The sequence below is a fragment of the Centruroides vittatus genome, unplaced genomic scaffold (genome assembly GCF_030686945.1).
Source record: "Centruroides vittatus isolate TY-2023 unplaced genomic scaffold, ASM3068694v2 contig_651, whole genome shotgun sequence".
Lineage (NCBI taxonomy): Eukaryota > Metazoa > Arthropoda > Arachnida > Scorpiones > Buthidae > Centruroides > Centruroides vittatus.
Window position 1 is genome coordinate 2,691,611 of NW_027122405.1, and position 27,916 is coordinate 2,719,526.

At 29.5% G+C, this 27,916-nt stretch overlaps 1 protein-coding gene across 1 annotated transcript; it reads right to left on the reverse strand.

The window, feature by feature from the left end:
• Positions 1–685: 685 nt before the first annotated feature.
• Positions 686–27,902, reverse strand: LOC136979920 (ADP-ribosylation factor-like protein 13B). The gene is made up of 9 exons (XM_067275964.1): positions 27,699–27,902; positions 25,885–25,955; positions 18,392–18,641; positions 16,618–16,723; positions 11,407–11,609; positions 11,227–11,338; positions 8,096–8,321; positions 1,816–1,998; positions 686–1,018 (listed from the first exon to the last, which is right to left on the reverse strand). The coding sequence occupies exons 1-9, from the start codon at positions 27,743–27,745 to the stop codon at positions 879–881; spliced, it is 1,338 nt and encodes a 445-aa protein (XP_067132065.1). The 5' UTR covers positions 27,746–27,902; the 3' UTR covers positions 686–878.
• Positions 27,903–27,916: the final 14 nt, after the last annotated feature.

Consider the following 27,916-nt stretch of genomic DNA (forward strand, 5'->3'; position numbering starts at 1 on the left):
AAGTGTAAGAATGTTTAAATGGCATCGAATAACTTTTGTGGTCGAGACTTCCGACTCGACAAATATTATCTAGTCAACTGTCCGGGTTGCGAGCTTAGTTCACTTTATTCACCACGAGTAAGTCTGTCACAATTTATTTTAATAGACATCCGCACGAGGATATCAAATTTGAATGCAGCCGACACCAAAACAAAAAAAAACTCATAATAAAAGATTGTCCAAAATATATTGATAAGGTCAAAGTTTAAAACCAAAAACAAACTATATTGCCACTTTTTGCTACTTAATGGTATAGAAATGAAATGCTGGCCTTATATTTGATGAGACTAATCTCTTGTATATTGCCAAATAAGGTATGACTTTTTAATAACTGAATTTTGCACATCAGTAGCCTCTTTGTAATAAGGTACATTGTTTTTATTGTAAATATCTGCTTCCTGAGTACTTAACTGATGATGCAGTTATGTACTAAAATTTGTTTTCAGTTAAATCATGCCAATAGTTTTATGTACATGTACATATATATATTACAATATATAAATATACAATTATACTATTGTGTTTTTTATGATTTTTTGTCAATTGTTGGTGAATAAAATATTGTATTATCTCAAAAGAAAACTGTTTCATTTAATATTTTAAAAACTCTGATAAAATAATTTAAACAAATTACCAGGACACAAAGAATGCTAAAGCTACTGTATTTACAAATTCAAAATTTGATAAATATAAAAATGCTCTTTATATAAAAAGCAGTTTTGTTTTACAAAATACTTCATTTAAAAACTGTACAATATATACTCATAAATAAGTGCATTTTAAATAAATAATAGTAATTGTAACGTTGACTAGACACACGAAGACGACGACGATGCCTGTCACCTTTTGCAGGGACTAGCGGAAGGAGAAATATCCGACTGAATCCAGTCGACGTTCTCTGGATTCTGGTTTTGGTTTTTGAGCTCCATTGAATCTCCACATGGTAACAGTTCTTCTGCTAATGCCCAATTTATTGATTCTGTAATCATTAAAAAATAAAATGGCAATTTTGCATAAAAAATGTTTTATACTGACTATTTAGTTATAGAATATATTTAAAAATTATATGGAAAACAGCTAAAAGTTTTCTAAGTATTTTCCAAGTAGATATTTCACACCAATGTTAACCAATGATTTTCTTCTTCTCAAGCAGAGAATTCATAAATTTGTCATTATCAAAAAACAAAATATGCATGGTAATTTTAATATACAATGCATAATTAGATACACAGTTTGTATGATAAAAATATAGCAAGAACAATACTGTTACACTTTCCAATTTAACTATTATGATACAGCTATTAACAATGTTCATTTATACACAAGCCAAACAATTCTTTATTCTTTTGTCTTAAAGCATTTCACAACCAGATTAAACTCTATTTCTAGTTTGCCGAATCAAGGATTTGAATCTGCTTCAGTCATGGATGTTTTTGATTGTCAGATTTTGTTTAGGGTGGTTGAAAGCCATAATTTTTTAATGTGCAAATCCACATTAATTATAAATATTTACTCATATTATGTGGAGCAATTTTTAAATAATCCATAAAGTAATGAAAAAATTAACGGATACAAAATTAGCTGCTTCTTAATACTGGAACAAATCACAAACACACTTTAAACAACCTTTAAAGTCCAATAAACAAAAAGTTTTTACATTAAAAAATTTTCGTTACTGGATTTTTAAAGTATGTTTATAAATGATACTTTTATGATTAACAGAAAATATACCTAGTTTATATATTAAAATCACCAGAAAAAGAGAGAGATACTGACCTGCATTGGTTTTTGTAATGGGAGAATTAATTTCATTATTCTCAAGCCATCCATTGTGAGGACTTAAAGTATGCTGCAAAGGTGGCAAATCCCTAGGTTTAGTCATTTCCAAATCCGGAGCCACTTTGTTTTTAAATCTCTTTTTGCATTTTCGCTTTACTTTCTTATGACTGTCCATCGATTCTGAAACAAGAACAAATTCATTTGAAACCATCCTACTATTTCACAATTAATTGAAAACAAAAACTCAATTATACAGTTGAACCTGTCCATCTCGAATCTCACGGGAAGGAGTAAATATTCAAAATAGACAGGTTTTCAGATATGGAGGTTCCTATATAATAAACAGTAATAGGTTTGATTGGAAATACAGTATTTTATTATTACAATAGCAGGTACAGTACATACCTGTATTAGGTATAAATAAAACATTTTTGATCCACTTTAACAGAAATAGTTTCTGATGCCCAATTTTGACTGGACAAATTGGCTATGAATTGGAGAAAAGCAGAATTAATTACAACTGTATATTGCAAGAAATGCTTCTCAATCACAATTTATACTATCAAAATGTAGTCGCCGAACTTCGAATTTGTAAATTAAAAGCAACATGCCATGCATACAAAACTTCTAGCAAATATTATGTATTCAAATTAAATACAAAACAAAATGTTTGCCCTGAGGGGCCTGCCTCAAGTGTCTAACTTTACTGAACGTTAGAGATTCTGACGCTTGAGGCAAGCCCCTAAAAGAGGTCAAACATTTTGTTTTATATTTAATTTGAATACATAGCATTTGCTGGAAGTTTTGTATTCGTGGTATTAATTTACGTATGTTCAAGCTATTAGTGACTTTTATGCTTGAATTTGTAATTGACACTTCAGTCTATAGTTTTGAGGAAAAAATTGTTTGGGGAAACATTGAATTTTCAGCCTAAACTCTATATATATTCCAAGAAAAAAATGAATTTGAGATAAAGAAAGGTTCAACTGTATATCTTGAAAACATCTCAAACATGTTTAAGTAAATAGATTTGAGTCCTACTCTTGGTTGGTCTTTTTTCTAGCATTTACTAAATTTAATAATTAGAAATTAATTTCTCTCAAAATGAGATGGCAGCCCATTTACTTTTGGGCCAAATTTCAAGATTTAACTAATTAAGAATTAACAAACAGTCTGAAAATTTGGATTTGTGTATATTTATGCAGTATATAAGCAATAGCCAAAAGAATTTTTCCAGATGTTTTTCACAATTTAATAATTTTGAAATTAAATTTAAAATAGAAACACTCAAATTTTTTTACATTAAAATGAAATTAGATACTTTTTCTTATTTTTTCATACCCTCCCATCTGTTATGTATACATAACTAGGGAAAATATTTGAATTATCAAATTTGATCCCCTGGGTTTTGCAAATTGACATTTTGAGACCCCTAAACAAGGAAAAAAAAAAACACAGGAAAAAATATGTAGGGGTGTGTGTTGGCTTCTATTTCATTTAATATCTAAGGATGAGATAAAGGTAAAGAATTTGACATGGTAGCCTACATATAAGAAGCATTGATGCTATTAAATTTTGGTGGTTAAAAGTCAAGGGGGTGGGGAGATAAGACACGTGATTACCTCTATCTCGAGAGGTCAAACTTAATGAAGATTTTACTCGTTATTACAATTTACTTTTTTTTTTTTTTTAAACTTACCTACTCTCAAAAAGTTTTCTTTTGAGAGTAGGTAAGTTTAAAAATCTTATTAATAATATAAAAAGATTTTAATAATAAAATCCCATAAGAGATGGTGCTACACAATTTTAATTTTTTCTCTGGGAAAGTTACACAAATTGCTGGTTATTTTTTAAAATTTTCATCTAGTAAATGAAAGGTCCAGGTCAATTTAAGAAATCGATGCTATAAATATTCATACAGTTGATCTGTATAAACATACTGCATATTTTGTCTAAAACCACACATTAAATGTTAGAAATTTGTTACAAAATTGTTTTTACAATTTGAAGACAATCATAAAGTGTAGAAAAGCCTCATTTATTTTTATATGTTACAGAATATTCATAATGCTAGATTTTAATTAATTCATAGTAGTATAAACTTATAATAATTTATACAGATCTGAAATGTTGTTATTCACAGAATTTCATATTAATTCATAAATATAAAAAAATTCATAAGCAAGAAACGAGAAAATTCACATCCAGGCGTTAAGTGTTAACGAACATCGCTATAATCACTAGCGCTTTCGACGAAACTATTTTCGTCTTCCTCAGGTGGATAAAAACGGATAAAATCCTCTTTCGAATCAAAAAATTTTCGAAATGCAAAAACTGCTTTAGAACTTTGGAACACACTCACCGATGGAACAGAGCGAGAAGAAATAGCATATCCATTGTTATACCTCAGATATGTAGACGATATCCTTGTTGCTTGGCAGGACACGGAGGAGGATTTCCTCACCTTCAAATCTTCACTCACGAAAGTTTATTCTACCATCAGTTTTACCTGGGAAAAAGAAAATGAAGGGGCTATTGCGTTTTTAGATCTAAACATCTCCAAATCCCAGGGAACTTTATCGTACTCCGTGCTCCATAAATTCAACTGCTTACCACCTTTAATCCCTGCTACAGCATTCCAGCCGCAGCATTATGTTAATGCAGCTATCGCCCCATTAATTAGAAGGGCTTTTTTGTTATCTTCCAGTCAAACAGCTGTCAACATTGAACTTAATGCCATTCGCTCAGCAGTAAACGCGGCGGGGTACACTAATGCCAAGTACAGGTACCTCCTAAACAAGGTCAAAAGATCGCTCTTTCCTCCCACGGCCTTACATGTTCCAAACGAATGCACGGTAGTCCTTCCCGCATTACCGTTCTGTGGCCGAGTCACCATACATATTTGCCGTGTTTTTAGGCAACACGTGCTCTTTCTACCAGTCTCCCCAGGCCAAATCTTAGGAGGCTACTGTGCAACGACAGGGATGCTACCTCCGTACTAGAGAGGTCTGGAGTTTACTCCATCCCATTGGAAAATACTGCTTCCGGTATTCGCACCCACTACGTTGGTGCGACAACCAGAATGTTGGCCTGTCGTATTTCCGAACACCAACTTTCCATCAGGGCAGGCAAAGCAGACACCGAACTAGCAAGAATGGTGTTACAGCACCCATACACCCCGCTATGGGACCAGGTGATGATGCTCAGGCATTGTAATAACAGGAGCATCGTGTTTATTTGGGAGGCCTTTCTTACCGCTGCACTAAATCCGTGCAACACGCCCACGCTTGATTTGCCTGTTATGTGGGTTAACTTATATAACAGATTAAAACAACACCTCTAGCTCCACATTTCAGTAATTTATAGTGCATGCGCTACGTCACCACGCGCGCACATTTAAATTTCTTCTCACTCTGTTCCATCGGTGAGTGTGTTCCAAAGTTCTAAAGCGGTTTTTGCATTTCGAAAATTTTTTGATTCGAAAGAGGATTTTATCCGTTTTTATCCACCTGAGGAAGACGAAAATAGTTTCGTCGAAAGCGCTAGTGATTATAGCGATGTTCGTTAACACTTAACGCCTGGATGTGAATTTTCTCGTTTCTTGCTTATGAAAGAGATCGCGTGCAGTCCACCATCGTTACGATTTAAAAAATTCATAAATGAACACACTTAACTTTTCAATTTAACTAATTTTTAGTACAGTTTTGTAAAGTGAAAAATGAGAATTTAATTTGAACCATAATATACACTTGTTGACAGAAGTTAAACACCAAGAAGGTGGTGTTGAAATCAAAACTATTAGTGTGAATGTAATAACAATGGTGATAAGTGATCATGGTATCATAGCAATGGGACAATTTTTCATGAAACAAGCAAAAATTATTGTGACATCTTCACAATGCCAGGCTGCAATTTTTAATGCATGCTCTCCATCTCAAATTAGTAGTGTCTTGCCCCTATACATCACACTTTTCCTGACAACAACAGTCATGCTGGTCATCTAGTTCTGGGGATATTTTTGAATTGAAATCATGTGACTTTTGGTCTCGACCAGAAGTTTGTATATAGTTAATTGGGGCCTCCTGCCCCTAAGCTTTCCTATCTGGTCTTGATTTTTATCTATCTAACACCATTCTTGAGATTAAGGAAGGACAGATGAATGACAGTGGAAATTATAGGTCTACAATTTTTCAAATTGCAGCCCAACAATGCTTAAGGAACCTTTAGTACCTTGTAAGACCTCCTCTTGCCTGGATACATGCAGAAATATGGTCAGGCACAAATGCATATGGGTTCCACATTCTATCCTGTGACATATGTCTACAAATGCAGCAACTGCCACTTAGGAGCCCTCATGCTTGTAGTTGGCCAAAACTGGCATCTCATCTGATCCCATAAATACTCATGGGCAACAAATCTAGAAACTGGGTGGGCCAAGGAAATGTGACAATGTGAAAGATCTCCTGGAAAAGCATAGTTGCAACATTCAATCTTTTTATAGGATACTAGTTGCTTGCATGGAGGGCAGCAAGAGGGTGCAGGATATCCCAAATGTATGCTGTGCCATTGATATCCCTTGCACAACTAGTAGGAATGATTGACTGTCATACAAGATGGCTCTCCAAAACAGCATGCAAACAATATACATTACTGAACAGAAAGAAAAATTGAAGTGCTCTCTTTGGTCTTTCACACACTAAAATGATCTTGTCTATTCCCAAAAAGAACCAGGATTTGTCACAAAAGATGACAAGTTCTCAATCTGTAGCAGTCTATGCTTCTCCCTCACAGCACCAATGCAAACAAAGACAACAATGTTCAGGTGCTAATGTCAGGAAGCATAGTGGCCCACCATATGCAAAAATTTGCCTCTGCTTGTTACCTAACAACAGTAGTACTAGAAGAGACAAGATTCTGTAGTAAGTCTTTCACTGCATTGTCCAGACACACTTGGCATTCCAAACAACACATACATTGATAACTCTGAATCCAGTGAGCCTCTGCAAAACTTTTTATAGAATTCTGGTGCAGAGTTCAAGGCACTCTGGCAGCATTACCACACATGCAATCGAACCATAACCGTCATCTTTATCTAATAGCTATATATCATATTTTGCAGTGACTGGAATTTCTATCTGAATGCATAATATTGTTTATACATCTGATAGAAAAAAGTTATGTCTTCATGTTGCTAAATTTATTATTATAAAGTGGCAACATATAATCAGCTTTATAATACATACTCAATATAACATTTAGATAAAACTATTTTTAATCTGATTTGTGTTAAATATCAGTGACACTAATAATGACACTAATACTGTGCATTTAGTGTCATTACTGATATTAACAAATATCAGTAATGACACTAAATGCACAGTAATAGAACCATACACAAAATTTCACAGTTTACATCTTTTATTTTGATGCTTACTTGATATTATTACATATAACAGTATGTTATTAATGCTTAATTAAAATCATTATATAATAAGTTATCATTATTCTCAACTTCTAGTGATAAGACAAATACTTTCTATTTATTTACTGGTTGTAGATATTAAATGTATAAAGTTAATTACCATAATTATAAATAATTTATATTGTGATTCATTTTCCTATGGATAAATTGTATGTATTGAATTTATCAATTTCTGACATTATTCAAATTTTTTAAATTAAATGAGAAGTGTTCTTACTGATGGTTTTAGATTTATTACTGATAAATTTAGATTTAATTTAAATATTTTTTAATTATCTAATTTTTGTTTTCTCTAAATGTTATATTGAGAGAGTATTATAAAACTTAATACATTGTCTTATACATTGCTAGTTTACTATAAAAAATTTAGCAATACAGTAGAGAGTTATTAATCCGAACCCCGGTAATCCGAATCGCCGGTTATCCAAACAATTTTCAGTCGGACTGTGTCGTGCTGAATCAAATGTTTTTGATACTAGATTTACTTCTAAAGTATAATTTTCATGTTTTTATATTCTTCAATATATTTATTTTGTACAAACAAAATAAAGAAATAATTTTTAACGATACAATAGCCTCGATTATTATTATAAAAATTATATATATATATATATATATATATATATAGAATTATTATCACACAAATTCTTACTTTTATACTCTAAAAATTTCACACTGTTAAATGGGGAAAAAAAAAACATTTATTGAATAATTTTTTTCTCTTTTTTTTCTTCCAGTTAACATTAAGTAATAAACCTATTTTTATATAAAGGTAACATAAAATATGATTCCTACCTGTTGTACTTTGTGGGAAATTTTGGGAACCATTTACATCACTTTCTAGCTCGACAGAACTCGACATCGGTCTGTCAGCTTCAGAATTCATACCTGGACTCTTTGCAATTTCATTGGCATTGTCTACATTTTGACTTTTGCTTGGACTTACATGTATAACTTTTGCCTCACCAGATTTAGATGGCAAAATTTGCTTCAAACAAGATTCTTTTTTATTTAATTCTTCCTAAAGAAAACAATGTTTCAAATTTTAAAAGTAACAACAGTGATTATAACAATTGGATGTTATATTAAATGAACTGACATTCCTTGAATAGAGTCTTTACACTTATAAGCAAGCATTAAAGACTTTACATTTCTTGATGCTTTGATAATAGAACATTAATGGAATATTTAAAAATGGATTTAATTATATTTTAAACAGGAATATATATTATCTGCTTTAATAACAATAATTATTATAATGACTTTATATAACTTAGCTAATAAATACAGTAAAAATTAGAGATTTGGAAAGAAACATATCAATAGAGAGTGATGTCTTCTAAAGTTAGTGAATTAAATTTTTTAATGTTTTTCTGTTTTTTTTTTTACTGCAGATTTTCATAATAAATATTTTGCAATACAAGAAACATTAAGTAATTAAGGAATTTTTTTTTCCTTCTGCCTAAAAAAATATTAAGTTATTATTTCTTATCCATTATGGATTTGAAAAAATCTTTAATGGAGTCAACAGAATAACAAAAGTTTGACATATTCAGGCTGGATAATCATGAAAAATTCTTGATTATCCAGTTGAGATTAATCTTGGTGGCTTGTGATATTGTGTTTATCACAAGTTAAATAATGGAAGCAGGAGTTACTGCCTTTAATTTTATAAATATGACTTGGAAATGCTTTAAAGTATTTTCTTCGTGCTCACCCATGGATTTTTTTTGAAAAATAGAGCACTCAAGACAAATTTATGTCAACAGAATCACTTATTTTGATATAAATTTGTTCAGTACTTATTGCAAATTATATATCACTGTCTTCTATGGTAAACCTCTTCACTTTCTGTGTTAGGCTCTTCTGGATCAACACCTGATTCGATTTGCATCACATACAATTGTCCTCATTCTTTTATCTTCGATCATTTGTTTAAAGAATTGGAAATGCAACATTTCTTGGAATAGTGCTGCAAAACTTTTGTAGCATTTGTCATATTTTAATCCAAGTACAATGTTACCATAATAGAATAACAAGACTGAGCTAAGTCAACCTCTTAAACATTTACTATTATGAATATTAGTCTAATAAAATTACTAAATGACACAATGGAATTAATGACAGAGAAATAAGATGTGTGACACAAGGGGCCACTAATTATGACACAGTGAATCTTCCATTAATGGACACTCCTGAATAGCAGACCCCTTTAATTAATGGACATTTTTACAATCTTCAAACCCTTCAAATAGAACATCTTTTATATTATATCTCTAAATAATGGATGCCATCATCCATAACCAACCTTAAAAAACACAATGTCCAGTCTTCAATATCCTGAAAAAATTAATTACATACAAAATATTTTAAAACAAAAACAAAGAATAGGTTCAAATACTCTTTCAGATGATGAATTTTGACTGTAGGCATCAAATAAAGACTGGCTTAAAATAGGAATATGAGAGGTGGTCATGTTATAAGAAGTCAAACAATATTTTTTATCTATTAGAGAAGTTTAATCTGGTTAAGTTGTTGATTATCATTTATCATTATACATATTAATGTTATTAAAATTCTGTCTTAATGTTGGAATTAAGCTAATAATCCAAAAAAAGTATAAAAACTTTTCTGAAGTTTCATTTGACAAGAACCATAGTATAGTAGTAACAAAAAAGAAACTTAAGAACATAAATAACATCATAAATGCAAGAAAACCAAATATCTTCCCACATTTTAAAGTGGTTGGCAAACTGCCTTCGTAACTCAACCTTCAAAAGAGATTCAATTAAAATGAGATTTTTACAGCTGAAAAAATAAATAGTATATTGTATATATATTTTAATTATATGTGCTACTTATAATTTTCAGTATATTCACATTCCTAATGCAATATATCTCAAAAACTGGGTTATTGTAAATATATCACCCATCAAACAGTCACCAGTTCATGACACAAAAAAAGAAAACTTTTTATAAACGTTTTTGTCTATATGAAATAGATATCTTCAGTCTACATCTTCTGAAGATGTCTATTTCATATAGACGAAAATGTTTGTAAGAAGTTTTCTTTTTTTGTGTCATGAACTGGTGATGGTTTGGTGAGTGATGTATTTCCTAATGCAAATTTGATGTTTTCATAATCCATCATATTCTTCACTTTATAATGACCACTTTATAATTAACATACAATATGGCCAATGGCCTGTGCCTGTACCTCTGAATAGCAGACAAACTTCTCTGTCCCTACGCTAACTGCTATTTGTAGATTACACTGTATATTACATCAAATCTAAGATGCACCCTATTTTCAGAGGTACTAAAACAGGTTAAGACTGACATCACATGATTAAAAAAATGAACCATAATGTGAAGATATTTGTTCATTCACTTGTAATCAGCACAAGAGCAACAAACTTTTTTAGTTGAAGTTGCACACCTGCAGTATTCGGAGAAGATTTGCTGGTTAATGAGAACAGCTGTTGAAGTTGCCTGTCTGGCTGAAAATTGAAAAGTATGATTGCCATTTAAAGAAGAAATATTTTCAGCTATCTAAAATGGCCATCATCAGGTTCTAGAATGAAATGATTTTCAATACAAAACTCACATAATTGAAAGTTAACAAGATACTGTTAATTTTTATTTGTACATCTTTACCAATAGTTAGGTATTCTTTGTTCTATTGTGTATTTGTATTTTAAATAATTTTGTTCTAGATCCTGATGACAGAAAACATTTCTTTTTATAAATACACTCTGCTGGATTATAAAGGTTATTTTAGTTGATGGCTTCAAGTTATTACAGTTCACATTGAATCTTCTTAATAATGATATATAGACAATTTAATATTTAAAATTATTTTTTTTACAAGAAACTATGTTTTCAATAATATAAATATATTATAAAGATTTTCATTAGAAACTTACTCTGATTTTACTAGCTGGTTTAAAAGGAGATCCAACAATTACATCAACATCGTCTTCGTCATTGCCACCATCATTATTTACATTATTTTGTGCTTCTGCTTCTTGTTTCTCTCTAATTTTTACAGCATAAACATATTACTTTTTTGCTAAACTTTAAAATTTTATATATATTTTCCATACCTCTCTTCCCTAATTTTTCTCACTCTTTCCATTCTTTCAAGTCTTTCTTTTTCTTCTCTTTCTTTTTGTTCATTAGTTTCTCTTTGAACTCTTTGCTCAAGTTCTTTGTAATATTTTTCAATATGTCCAACTAACCATTGAAAACCTTTATCAATTCCTTTATCTCTCTTTTTACTATTAATTGATATTGCAGAACATGTTTCCTAAAATACATTTTATTAAAAATATATAAATGTTGTAAATTTGCAAAACATACTATGCGTATTGAAATATTAATTTATATATACAATAAAACCTGTTCAAAGCAGAACCTTGATAAAACAAACTTGCGAAACCAGAAAAAATATTTGGAACCATGCAATTCTGGTTTACACAGATTTTACTATACAGGTAACCCCCATATAACACGGCACTTCTATAGCACGGATTCACTCTAACATGGTTCGAGAATTGGGTAAAACCCTCGTACAACATGAAATGTAATAAAAACGATTAAAAGTGAACTTTATCTAATTTGAAAATAGGGAAATCCCCGTACAACATGAAATGTAATAAAAACGATTGAAAGTGAACTTTATCTAATTTGAAAATAGGGAAATCCCCGTACAACAGTTCAACAAATGTGATAAAGCTTTTAAGTGCAAAAGATACCTCATTTGACATTTTTCATTTGAGTGCGTACGTACGATCAGATTTTCATGCATAATTTTCGTAAACTATTAGTACTTAAGTACAGTATGTAAATTTTCATTTCCCGCCTTCTGTCAATACATGTGGTCCTTCCCGAAACTTGTTTCAGTGTTGCCAGATCTCAACGCTTCTACTTTTGAGGTTGCCAGACGTTTTTCCCTTATTCCATACTTGCTTTATTCAGTCACCAGTTTTTAGGCATTGAACCACATCTCCGACCATTGGGACAATCCACACCTTTACAAGAATACTTTAAGACTTTAATTGTGTCTCATTTTCGGCTATGTAGATAAAAAATTTTCAGTTAATAGCGCTTAGTGATGACACAGAAAACATTGTTTAATTTATATTAATATATATCACTTCTTAAGAAAATTTTAATAAAGATATTTATCTTATTTATGAAAATATAGTAGCATGTTTTTTTAATTTTTGGAATCTAACCCCCCTTTTCATACTAGTTCTTTGTTTTGTATAACACGGCAATTTTTTGGAACATAACTCCCGTGTTATACAGGGGTTACCTGTACATATAAATATAAATTGAAGTTTTAACAAGTATCATTATTAATAAAACAATAAATTTAAATATATACTCTTATTGTAAAACTTATAAAATCCTTGTCCCTTTTTAGTTGTACTGTCTACATAAAATCCTTTAATTGGGAAGAGGGTGAAAGATTAATGCTAAAACAGGAAGAATTTTGATAATTTAGTGTTTCATATATAAAACTAAAAGTAAAAAGTATTTTATAAAAGTTTTAAAGAAATGCTTTTTATTCACATACATGCACTAATAGGTCAAAAAATTTTTTCATCTTTCACAATATTCTTGGTATTAGCAACCAAAAATAAAAGTGTGGGGCACTCATGCAAAGCCCCTAAATTTGATAGAAAGTGTAACCAAGAATATTTGTAAACATGAGCACCACATGCTTTTATTTTTGGTCACATAATACCAAAAATACTCTGAAAGCTAAAAAAAAATTATTTTTTACCTTTTACAGCATTGATGTCAATACAAAGACATTTCTTCAAAATTTTTTAATATTTTTACATATTTTTTTTAAATTTGTAACATATCAGAAGATGGGTGTCTCACTCAAAAGGACTAAAATATTTTATTTATTAAGCTCCAGTAAAACAATGTTTTGTCTTCAACAGCATATAAAAACAGTATAAAGTATAGAACTTGAATAAACTTTATTTTAAAACATCAAACAATATAGAGAAAAACAAATTATTCTTGATTCTATGTCAATTTTTTAAATTAACTTTTAATAACAATAGAAGAAATTTGGTTTAAAAAACAAATGAGAATTTCAATGATGATCCAAAACTCAGATGTACTAACCATGTTAATAATAAAATAAACATTTGCCAAGCATGGAGTGGATCGAAAATCATTTAACAGATATATATTTTAAGATTAGTTATCCCATTTAACTGACTCTTGATTATTTTGTATGTAATGCAATTACAATTCAGGTTCTTGAGAACTTTTTAATTTTGAACAGTTCTCTAAGAAAAATTTTTCAGTTGGCAGCATAACTCCATAATATTATTTTACTCAAATGTAAACAAACATTTTTAAATAAATAAAGTTTATTAACTTCAATTAATTATTTCCCACCCAACTTATTCAGGCATTTATTGCAATGTGTAATAAGATTCTTTAGCCTGTCCTCAAAAAATTCCTGTCTTTGTTGCTGTAGCAATGATAGTTTCCACTTCTTCATCAGTAGCAAAACCGCAACTTAAAATGTGGAAAAATGTAAATCAAAGGGGTCAACAAATCCATAAGTCTGGTGTGTTGTACGTACTCTAGTTTTATCATAAAGAAAAATAAATCCTAGACTAGTGGCCTCTTTCAAGCTTCAATACGTGAAACCTTTTTTGAGTCACAAAAAATTGAAACTACTACTCAAACTTTTTTGCAAGTCTACTTTTCTTGTCTTCATTTGGAAATGCTACATCACAACTGTCCCATATTCATGTGTCATTCTAACCATTTAATGTTGCCACTCCGGGTCATTACTAACTGCTTACATTGAAATTACACTCAACAGTGCTTTGGTTTTTAAACTGTGGATCATGTTATGTTACTTTTTGATCACCCACTTGTACTGTTAAAATTTATAATTTTAACAGTGCATGTGGGTGATCATTTAATTTTCCAAGACACAAAACTAATTTTCACACTTTTCTAGCAACTAAATTTAATCAAAAGAAATTTTTTTGGCCTGATTGATAAGCCTTTGTCAAGTTTTTAAATAGAGATTCTATTTTGGAATACAGTATTCTGTGATATATATTACATTTCTTAAAATCATAACTGGTTTTTTATTATCCAATATAACAAAATTGTAACATAAAAATGCATTTAAGTATAAATAAAATTACTAAAAAAAAAATTAAAATAAATTTAAATTTGATTATCTTTTGTGCAAAACAATGCAAACAATTTCTATAGTTACATTGCAAAAGAAAAAAGAGTTGCAATTAATTAATTAAAAAAATTATAATTAAGGGTTAAAAAAATGTAGGCATAATTAAATAAATAATAATAAATTAATAATTATTAAAAATAATTATAAAAACTAAAACTAAATTAATACTAAATAAATTAAACCTAAAAATTAATTAAAACCAAAAATAATAATATAGTTAATACATTGTTAATAATGTACAGGTACTCCTCACTTTACGACTGAGTTCCGTTCCGACGACTACATCGTTAAGCGAATTGGTCAATAAGCGAGGAGCTTGCGCCAGGAATATAGGATCGTTGTAAAATTATCCAAATTATGCAACAAACTTCAAATTTATTCATAAAATAACTATTATAGTACACTTAGTGCGCATGTCACCATTTGCCACTGACCAACACTCAAGCTGAGAAAGGGGATTCCCCGAATTGCAGGTCAAAACTCAGTTGTAATTGTGAGTGGTCGTTAAGCAGATAGGTCGTAAAGTGAGGAGTACGTGTAATTAAATGCATGTTGTTCTTATAATTAAAACTCTGTCCTTAAAACCAAAACCAAATTAAAAAAAAAAATCAAAACTAATTAAAATCAAATCAAATTGAAAATGAAAGCATTTTTAAAAACTGTTTAAAAGTTGTTTTGAAATTTCCAAAATGTAAATCAAATTAATTTTTTAATTTATGGTAGTTGTGTGTGGCCATGATGGAACATTTTGCTTTTAATGTATATAGACACAAAATTATTTAAAATAATATAAAACTAAATTTAAATCTGTATATCTGTATATAACCAAAGGTTCAAAAATTAAACAAAGTATAGCTGCCATAGTATGAGAGCAAATGAATAGAGCTTGATGATGAAAAATTTCGCAGGTTAACAGGAGTAAAAAATGTGACATTTAATAAAATGGTAGAGATTTTAAGGGAAGCAAGTAAGAGAAGAAAGGCTAAAGGAGAGTGGAAAAACAAGTTGAGTGGAGAGGAGTAGCAGTCTCTTCAACTCAGAGTCAAAAATGAAGTCATTTTGTCTCTCCTATCCCTACACAAATCCTTCCTTCCCTTTTGTTAACCCTTTGCACAAATTTATGCAGAATTCACAGAAGAAGTTAATGGGTGATCCTTTCAAGGAACAAATCCTGCAATGCAATATGACCTACTTACAAGCTGCTTTAAATTAAACAACAGAATATATGATTCAATTGTTGATTTAACAAAAAACTCCTCTCTGTATACATCACGGAGAGAAGTTTTTTGTTAAATCAACATTAATCTACATAGCACCAAAATTACCACTTTGCAATATTTTTATTAAAGTGGAGATAGAAATATAATACTGGCAATAAAATCCCTAGTTTACTTATTTTGACATTCAGCATGAAATTGAATCACAAAGCACGCTTCAGGAAAATTAGCAGAATGTCAAGCTCCTGTGCAGTGAAAGTCCCATGCACCACACACCTAGCCAATGTCATGACATCATGTGGAAAGTTCAGACAGGAAAGCAAAAAGTGATGTTGAGAAGCAAAGACAGTTTTCATGCAATGCTACCCAGCATTTCCAGATTGGGGATTTTTTATTGAGTGACAGAAAATTTGGGGAATTTTTTTCACTTTCATTTTTTTCAGTAGACTAAAATAAAAATTTTGACATAACAACATGTGAAATACTGTTTAAGCATTGTGATCAAATGTATTATTCAGAATTATTCATTAAAAAATTATTCAAAAATGATTCCTATTTCAAAGTGACAGCTTAACATGTTACTTTTGTTTTCCAGACTCCAAACTGATGAAGCTACTAACACCTGCATTAATTAATAAGTGAAACTGATGGCAATAATTTGAAGTGGCAAAAAAAAATTTATAACTGGCAAAATGGTTGGCAATTTATTTTTAATTTTCCAGAGCAACCCCTGATTATTATCTGTATTAGAACAAAGTCTAGGTCTGGAAAGATCTGAACGAGATAATGATTTCAAACTTTAGAAAGTAAATTATTTTATTATAAAGAATAAATCTGTATTTTAATTAACTTACCACACGAGTTGGACATTCTTGTTTGTTTACCATATTTTCTAATTCAAGTAGATTGCATATTTCTGTTTCATCCATAGCACCTTGAACGTCTTGTTTATTAACTAATCTGAGAATAAATTGATAAAATGATGAGAAATTTTAGAAAATAAAAATGTTTCAAAAACAAAAATGTTTCAAAAACAATTTTAATAGCATTAACTAAAATACAAAGGCAAATATAACAGACTAATTTAATAAATGGCAAATCTCTAAAACAAATACTATAAATGATTAGAATCAAAATAACTAGCCTAGAGGTAGGAAGTTAGTCTGAATCTGTAATAAATTTCTTAGAAATAAATTAATTTAAACTATTCTGGAAGAAAAGAATTAGCCCAGAGTGGGACTGAACCTACCATTTCTGCTTATTGTGTAGATATATTACCACATCTGGATGGTATAACCCAGATCCCATTTTGATCTTTGCTTCCAGAGATAGTATATAGTATTCCCATGAATATTATATCATTTATAGTATACCAATTAATTCAGGTATAACCTTATCTGTTACTCATGTTCTGTTTGGCAATATTATAGTATCAGGTTGTTATAATTTATATATACAAATAAATGAACTATGAGTTATCTGTAATGATGATAATTAATAATTATTGAATTTAAACTTTGAATATGTTTAGTTTCTAAATATCAATCTTAAGAAATCAAAAGAAAACTGACTGAACTCATGAAAAAACTTGTAGGTAAATCTAAAATTTTAATTTTTCAAAATTATGTATTCAAACAAATACTGTTCGATAAAGTTGATAAGTGATTATGCTTTGACTGAATTATAAAATAAATCCAATGAAATAAGAAATTAGTGAAATAAAGTGAATTAAGGAATAAAGTGAAATAAAGTGATCAACTTTATTGCTAATATAATTAAATGCTCAGTGATTTAAAAACGTTGAGTTTTCAGTTAAATAATTTTTTAAATCATATGATTGTACCAAAGAAATTCATTCATTGTTTTGTTATTATTCAAGAAAATTCTGTTTCCCTGTATTTATGATGAAGTAAAAAAAAAATAAACTTTATTATACTTAATCACTGTTGTAATAATCATTTTTTACATATTGATTTTTATTTTATTTTCAGCAAATTTCCTAATTTAATCTTAGTCACGTTTATCTATTTACGTTTAATTGCTTTCCTTGTAAAACAAAAAAGTATACTTTGATATAAAATATAAAAATTCAAAATAACACAATTACAGCAGAGTCCCACTAGTCTGAACATGTTTCAATCAGTGGAGTGGAAACTTTTTAGCTTGCAAAATATGTTTTTTTTTTTTTTTTTTAATGTTTTCCAGTTGAATTTAAATGGTATTAATGGTACACAAAGATTTAGAATTCCACAACAAAAAAAAATTGTATTTTATTGTAGTACTGTATTAATACTGTACAAAATTAATAAATTAGTGTTTGACATGGCCTATTAAAACAGCAGATCTATACTGTACTTATACACAAAAACAGAAACAAAGTCATTGATGGTGTTGGATCTATATAAACAGGACCTGTTTTACTGCTTGCTTCTGCATTATTTCAATTATTCAGCTAATATGAAAATCTGCTAATCTGAACGGGGCTCAGTCCCAATTAGTTCCAACTAGCGGGACTCTACGGTATTAAGAAATTTGATGATTTTATTAGTTTTATTTATTTTTGTTATTTTTAATTAGCTGATAATAATTGGTTAACAAAAATACCAAAAATATTTTAATTGAACTTACAACAACATTGGCTTTCCACTAATTCTAGGGTCTTGCAAAACGACAGTTATTTCTTTTCGACATTCATCTATTCTTTCTGCTTCAGTTGCATCCATCACAAATATTATTCCGTGAACTGATGCATAGTAATTTTTCCATATTCCCCTTATTTTATGTCCACCGCCGAGATCAAAAATAGTAATATCAAACTGATTATGTTTAACTTGCACGCTAGAAAATCCAACAGTAGGAACAACATCTTCTGTTGATTCTAAAATTAAATTGATATTGCAGATTATATTAATTTGAAATTCACTATTTTTTTCAATATTTTACATGAAATCAATTATTGCTCTACAGAAATTCTCTAAAATAAGGTATACAACAAACAATATAAATTACAATATAAATGCAACTGAATAAATATTGAACTGTTATATTATTTGTAGAATTGATTTCCCATGAAGAATAATTTTTATTTATTAATATCATTTATTGATAAATATGCAAATTATTTGCTCATGTGATCTGTATAAAAGACAAACAAGCATAAAGCAAATTAAATTTTGCAGTCTACTAGATCTGCAATAAAAATTCAAGAAAGTCTCTTAATTTTAAGATAATTTATATAATAAACAGAAGTCGGTCTGAATAATATAACAGGAATTAATTAATGTCAGTTGTTGATCAATTGTCAACTAATATAATATTTTATATTATATTAATTAGTTGTTATTACATTATTCAGACTGACTGTTATTATCTAAACTACAATTGATAAACACATTGGAAACATATCTAACAAATAAAGTTGAAATGATTACATTCATTTACAGAAGCCTTTTGATCCAATAATGTTATATTATTGTAGACATCAAAATCAAAAGCATTTATTCTTTGAATTTAATTAGATTATTAATGTCAAATAATGGATATAAAATAAGAATATGTTATGTCACACAGTAAGGCAATTATCAAAACTGCTATATAATTTTTAAATTTTCCAAATATTTAATTAAAAAAATGTCTTAATCTGAAGTCTTCTTGAAATCTGCTACCAGCATGTTTCTCAGAGTTTATAAATACTAAAAATACATTAGATGAAATTTTGATTATTAAAAGAATCTTATTGTGCGATATTACAGACATTTTAAAATAATTTGTCTAATTTATATTTTATGTTATTATTTTTAAACAATAAAATTTTAATCCAACAAAATTATTTCACTAAATTAGTATCAAAATAATCACATTCTTCCTCTCTATCTTCAATAATTACGCCAATGACAATTTCATTCAGAAATAACAATTTAATATTTTAATTACTTGAACTAAATTCACTTTCAGAACATCTCATATTTAAAATGAAAATTTTTTAATCTGCAAGAAACACCTTTATGACTCAATTCTTCTAATTTATCAATATAATGATGATAAATTTTTATATTTCAAAGAATATGTTACAATAGTAATAATTAAATATACAATAAATATCTTTTCCAAACTTTCACTCTTATACTAATACCGTATATTTCCGCAGATAAGACGAGGTATAAATTTTCGCCAAAATTTTATAGTTTCAGCATATATCTGTCCTATAAGACAACCCCCAAACTATCAACGGCCTATGAATTTAGTTTAGATCAGAGATCATCTGGATAATAATACTGTATAGCGTATACGGAATTATGTCCTATTCCGTAATTTTTCAAATAAACAAATTTTATTTTCTGCCTTGCTATTGTTGCAAACGTTTGCACTGGTTCAGGCATTTGTGTAATGACCTTGACTATTCACAAAAACGTCGTATGGCTATTCTATTTTGTGGACATGCCCTATTCTTTACTAGTAAATAATTACGGTTTGTCCGTTTTTTTATAATGGTTTTAATTTATATAAATTTCAATCTAATTTTTTATCTATCTGTCCTATAAGACAACCCCGGATTTTTGGGGTCTTTTTTTATGATTCAACTATCGTCTTATCTGCCAAGATATACAGTATGTATAATTTTTGTGTATTAAAAAAATTAATATAGAGTAAAATATTATGGAAGTTTAACAAAAATCTTCTTAGATTTAATCAAATACTAAAAATCAATTTTCTGATAAACATAAAATATTTAATAAGGAAAAATTATATTTAAAAAATATCAGCTGAAGGAAAATCATTCATTCATTTCTAGGTGAAAGTCTTTTTGCAGGGGTTTTACATTATATTAAAATTAATATAACGATTTTTGTGAGCACAAATTTTATACTTATATAGCTATTGAAATTTTCATTTAAATATTATAACATTTTTAAAAATATGTATATAATGTATAAATAATAGTCTGACATAATATTTCAATGATAGCATTTACAAAATAACATTCTATTTGAAATAATTATTCTATTATTCTATTGAAATAACATTTGAAATATAGGAGTGGACCCATGGGGATTGCATGGGCTTAAATCCTCCCCATCAAGACAAAAAAAAAATTTCTTTCTTTTAACTTTGAAATGTTTTAAAAACATTTATGATGGCAAATATGGTATATGAAGCCATCTGCAACACAATCATGTTGCATGTGTTGATAAAAGGTACTTATAATTATTCAAATATTTTTGAGTTAGCATCTCCCTAAGATTTTTCTGGATCTGCTATTGTCAGAATATTACCTACTTTTCTTACATGATAAATATATTCATGGAGTCTTTGCATCTAAAGAATGGACTTTCTTCTTAATATAAAAATCAATATAATTAGAAAATAAAGCAAATTCAGCTTTTTGGATGTGAAAAGTTCAGATAAATAACCACATAATAATCAAAAGAAACATATAGAAAAAATCTAGAACATTACAAAATGTCTTCTTCAAAACAGTTTTATACATAGAACGTAAAGATGTGCAGAACAAAAAGTTTAAACACAGTGACATTTACATTTTTCACATTTTAAAAATACAAAAATTTTTATAATAGCAGCTTAGAATTATCATACCACTTTCCATCTATACCTACTTTTGAAGTCTATTAAAAAGACTAATTTTAAATAATTAATATTAAATATGTAAATAGATATAAGTATATATTTAACAATATGAATATTAATGTAATGATAACAAATTTTTGTTATTTGTAATTGTAAGATAACTATTTGTTGTAATCTTAAATTTTCAAGTACCTATGTTGAATAAAATTCTAATGTTACTAATTGAAAAATCTATAGAAAGCTGAAAAATAATAATAATGAAAATGTTTGTTAATATGTTTTGGCAAATACTGTGGAACCTGCATAACTCAAAGTCATGTTTACTCAAAAATTATTTTCTTCCCCAATCACCTAGCATAGAGATTTACATATTAAATCAAACTGGTTAACTCAAATTTGTCAAAGTGTTTAAGTCAAATGGGGTTTAGATATAGTATTTTCATAAACTCTCAATTATTTTATTTAAATTAAAATTCTGAACACGTGTCTATTGAATAAACTAATAAACAACTTTCTATAAAATGTGGAAACCACATACAACTAAAAATAAACATTGTGTCATGTGATGCAGGGTAAGGGTTGAGGCTTCCAGACAGCATGTATGACCTAGATCAGGGATGTCCAACCCGTGGCCCACTTAATATTTTTATTAAGACCAAACCAAATGCAACCTAAATTTTTTTAGGTATATTTTCATTTATTTTGGTAAAGTATGTTGTAAAAATTATTCTCGTTTCACTGGATACACTTTCATGTCATAATGATGTAATTGGTGTTAGAAAACTGTTTCGTCTACAGAACTGTTATGCATATGGGATAGTACAGTATATACTGTTGTGAACGATTCTTTTCACACACAAAAAATATCAAAATTGCTAAAAGAAATAGGTTGAGAAAGAGGTATGATATTTGCCAAAACATATTAACAAACATGAGTGATTACCATTTAACTAAAATTCTTAGAATTAAGACTAGTACCATAAAATCAAATGTTGATATTATTATAAAAGGAAGGCAATGTCAAAAATCACATTGAATTTATTTTTATTTTGTGAGAGTATAATTTCTGTTTTTACTGTCAATAACGGTATTTTTTGTAATTATATATATATATGGACAACCCTGACCTAGATACTGACCATAACTGCCATTCAAACTGATTTTTTTTGCTGTTTTTTTTTTAATTGATTGCTGATGATTTCTCCAACTAGCTGATGTAATAAATAAATGGACTTTTGATAAATTAATTTTAAAAAATGATAGTTTGATTCTATGTAAAAATTTTAACCTTTGCAGCAAAATTTTAAAAATATAACAATTGTAAAGAGTGGTAAGTTTGTGATAAAATAAAAAACAAATTGATTCTAGGCACAAATTATTGCAATTAAAAAATATCCTTATTAAACACTTAGGAGTGAACAGATCAACCACTGGGGAAAGCATTTCTCAGTAGCTTTCTGAACAACACAGTAACATTGACACAACAATTCTACATTATAAGGCCCAGGGAAATATCATATGGATTGCTTATTATGAGTTGCTTACAAACCAATGCACAAAATCTTGATTTTTAGCTAAATCTCCATAATTCAAAACTTTTTGATTAAAAGTCTGAATTTTTTACACCAACAGATTAGAGTTTATCAGATTACACTGTATTATCCAATTGTGTCATTAAGAGAAAAATATTTGAAAACAAAATATTTAATAATACTGATACAAAATTAATCAGACAGAAAAATATATTAAACTGTAATCTAAAAAAAGCATTTGAAAAATAATATCTGTTTTATAAAAAGACTTTTCATCTGAAGAAACGTTATATTCATATTTAACTTAAACACTTACAGTTATTGATTTTTTTTAATAGCAGCATTGAAATAAAATACTAAAATATTCAAACTATTGATTTTTAAAATTAATGTTTCTCTGTATCTATTGATTTTCAGAATTATTACTGCATAAATTATTTGTTAATTATAAATCTGAAAATTTCTTGCCTATATATTCTAGTGATAAATTTTTCCTTTATTCATTAATTGCTGAAAAACATAATTACACCTATATAGAACTATCTGTTTGTTTGTTTGTTTTGTTAAGTTATGGTAATGCAACACTCTGGCAATCTGCCTGGAGGATGCCTTCCAGGAGGTCTTTTTAAGGGTAACTGACCCCTATTCAGGCATTACAGATATGGAGAAAACCCAGAAAACTCCATGTGGCCAGCCTGTCCTGGCAAGGTATGAACCCATGACTGAACTCCCAGTGTTTAGGGAATGGAACCACTTAGCGACTGGTGGGACGAGAACTATCTGACAACTGCAAAATTAGACTTAGAGCTATGTCTCAGATAGTTTGACTGCTCATCAGATAACTCCCCAGATTGCCTATAAAAAAGACAAGCAGCAGCTTATTGTGTTAAAAAATAAATTCAAACCTTAGAAATCAACTCCAGCAAAAAGTTTAATGAAACAAGAATGTTTTCACCCTAATTTTATGTCTTTATTGGTTGAGTATTCCAAACTATGTTCTTAATTTCTAAGATATGAATTTATTTTCTGACATTTCCTCCAGTTTCTGTATTTTGTTACATCGCTCATCATGTTTACAATTTTCAGAATACCTGTTGTTTGAAGGTCTTTGAATGCTAGGCATGTCTGTATGATGCAGTCAAAGACATGCAATAGATGACACAACTTAGTTGAAGCAGGATAGTCATTTCACTGAATTGCTTGCTATCTAACCTAACTGTGAAAATGTACTGAGAACAGCAGATACATATATATGACAAGCAGACTTTGGATATTCTAGTTAAATTACCAAGAGAAAGGATCATCTGAACATGGCACAAGCTCATACAGCTTTGTCCACCATCTAGAGACAGATGGAAGCCTCACTAAAGAACTCAGTCTCTTCCCTTACCATTGAAAAGCAACTAGTGTTGCTATATCTTCTACCATTAGCATTCCAACATTGATGACTTCATTTGCAATGGTGCTATGAGAGAAACATGGACTGCTACAAGACTTGTAGAATATTGTCTTTAGTGTGAGAGACTAGACTTGATGAAATTTTGAGAGAAAATTTTTCATGTTTCGAATGTTAAATCAGTTCAGAACCCCGTGAAAACAAAATTTTTTCAATTTAATTACCAGAGGATGATTGCATCTCTCTCTCCCCAGAGTCATTTCCTTTCCCAGGGGACTCATCGAATGTGTCACCAGAACTAACAACAAATATTCACAATTGGTCAAAATTAGTAACGTGGCTAAAAAGACGAACATCGAAACCGACGAGGGAGTTTGCATATCCATATATCTTTGTGCCAGTGTATTCTCACCATGCTCCATCGCCAATCCCTTAAACTGCTGTTGCCGCCAGATCATAACTGTCTATTCCTACCGGACATTCGACTCTATCCAGTAGTAGTACCCAATCCAGCAGAATCTTCTCCACCCTTTTGATCTACGACCTCAACAATCAACGCACCAACCGAAGTATTTCACATCGCGCGTAATATTGTAAGCTCTCTCTATCAGCTAGGAATGCATTAAATATGCAATCATGTTATGCTATATATCTTTGTCTGATTTAAGCCACTCTTTGGAGCTAAAGAGAACTCTTTGTTGCTATATACATCCAGCATATAGTCTACAGAAAATTGTTAGAACAGAAAATAAAATAAAATTTTCACATAATGTAAATTGTCATATACTTTACACCTCAAATTTGCTATTTAAAGCACAACACTTAATTACTATGCAGTTTAGAAAGTATTTCAAACATTGTTTTTTTGGCTTTCCCCCATCTTTTTTGTTTTATTTCTATTAGCAGTTCACTGTGTTAAGCATACAAATTGCAAAATGGCCACCAAATCAAATTTTTTGGCATTTTTTTTTATAATTGTACTATTTGAAAAACTTTTGCTCAATTCTGATTGAGTAATGAGTTATTTTCATTCAATTAACTGTTTTCTATCATCTGACAAAGACTTATGACAATTCGTGCAATGGGATTTTAGTTTTTGGTTTTGTCATTTCAGTAAATAAGCAAATTAGCACTCCAAAAAAAAAAGCATTAAACTGCAATAATTGTGATGTTTTTGCCTATTTGTACTTATATTTTAAAAGAACTAAACATTAAATTATAGTAATAACTTTGATGGAAAAAGATGGCAAGAAAACAAACCTTTTCTTGCAAAAAAATTCAATAAAAATTGAAAAATTTCTATATCAATCTTAAAAGTTTGTAAATAGACAGAGCCATGAATATATTACTTACAAAAGGGGAATGACCATAGGAAATGCAGGCAAACATGCTTAAACCAGAGCTTTCCAGGAAAATTACACAAATAGTACTGTAGGAGTCAAAAGTCATTCCCATATCTCCCATGAACTGCCCCAAAAGTGTTAATAGAAAACCTAATATGTTGAGATTTTTACAGATTTTTGAATATAATAAGTATATTTTATCTGTATAAAACATTGATCGTTTAATAATATATATTTTGTTAATAAAGTAATTGATAAACATACCTCCTAGCAAATGTTTCGTTGTTGATGTTTTTCCAGCATTATCTAAACCAATCATCAAAAGTGTGATTTCCCTATAAAAAATAATTTGCAACATAAGAAATAAATCAAATAACTTTTTAAAATTTGTATTATGTATTATGTTTGTAAAAATAATAACTAAAAGTTAAGTATTATAACTTATTAATTACAATTAAAGTGACTATTATTATTTATGACATTATACCGTATTTTCGCAGAATGACAGGCATGCCGGTCTATCCACAAAATCAGATATTTCCATATAGTAGAAACCAGCATGCTGGTTTAAGTAAGGTTATACATTCTTCTCTAGAGAGCACATTAAAAAGTGAGTTACATCACATAAAGAGGAAAAAGTTTTTATTCAAAAACTGTAAAACTGTCAGCATTACATCAAAAACTACAGATTATATGTTTAATTTCTTCATTTTGTGTGTCAAACTTCTAATGGCTGTTCGAGTGCTGTCATCTTTGAGTGGATCATCAGAAGAATAAAAGCTAGTGAGAATGTGAATGAGTGTCTTCAATGCTGTTTGTGTAATGACCATTTGGGATCCGAATAGTCTGGAGCTAACATTTTTCCTTGCAAACTAAATAGTAAGAATCTGACCAAGGGTTATTATGACTGCAGGTGTTGGAACAGTAGTCCTTCCAACCATTAGTTTTGGTTTTGTTAATAAAGGTTTTCTAAGCATTGCATTTGTGTCTGTACTGCTCTCTTAGTAAAACTTTATTGTTAAGGTCCCGTTCACTTCTAAACCCTCTCCTTATTCTTCTAATTAGTTTTTTTTTTGTCATCAAGCTCAGCAGTCCACCAAGGGACCTATTTGCGTGTTCTCCAGCTCAACAAAGTAAGATTGTCAGATTTCTACGACCTGATTAAAGAATACTTAAAAATAATTAATGATACCACTCTTCTAATTTTTACCTCACCCTATCCCACTCCAGAAAAGTAAAATTGAATGAATTTTTAGTTAATAACAAAACATTATATTTTCCCATGTAGTCTAGTAAGATATCTGGCTGTCATCTAAAACATTCCCAGTTTGGTAACATTTCAGTTGGGGAGATGTCAAGAACTACCGTAAATCAATAACTAGTGACGTTAAACACTCGGCGGCCTGCCGGTTGCTTCCTCCGGGAGGAGTCCGTCAGGAGCACAGTCGGAAGCATGGCCATCAGGACTACCCGGGTAGACTTTAATCATATAAGGATAGGCATTCTGCATCTGTGCCGAAATCTGCCACCGCCATTACAAAACATAAGCACGGAAAAACGAAAACAAAGGACAAATAACATCCTTTCTCATTTCAATAAAGGCCAAGGACAGTTTAGCTAAAATAAAGGACTTCTGGCAATCCTAGGTGCAAGTTACCATTGTGTCAGCACCAAATATAGTGTAAACGAGATATGGGAAGATTTCGAAGAAAATAGCAGAGAAAGCATCATAGATCCATTCCTAGCGGACGACAAAATGGCCAGAGAGAGACGAAAGATATAAACCATAATTTTATCTGAAAAATCAAATTTAATTAAAGTAATAAAAAAGTATTAATGTCGTGATTACAATACAGATGATTGCTTATTACTTTATCACTCACAATAAAAACAAAATTCAAATTGATTGGGCAAAGATAAAATGGATTTAAAAACAAAATTCAATCCTATTAAATAACTAATAATTAATTTGTTTTTAAATGCGTACAATTTAATAATATTTGTAATTGACGGCGTCAAAAGTAAACGGCGTCACTTTCAACTCATTATAATAAAGGAGTAAACAATAGGAAACAAACCTTTTGGCTTTACGTCGACATTTGCAACTCGAATAAATCATTCCCATGATGTAAAATATATTTAAAAACGAATAAAAAATTCTCCATCGAAAAATAAATTAAATGCCTCGATTAAAAATGCAAAAGCTTCCCCTCGTTATAACATAATTCAAAGCCAACCTCAATCACATGCCTTTCTCTCATTTCATTACATATATAAAGCGTTATTATCGCTTTTT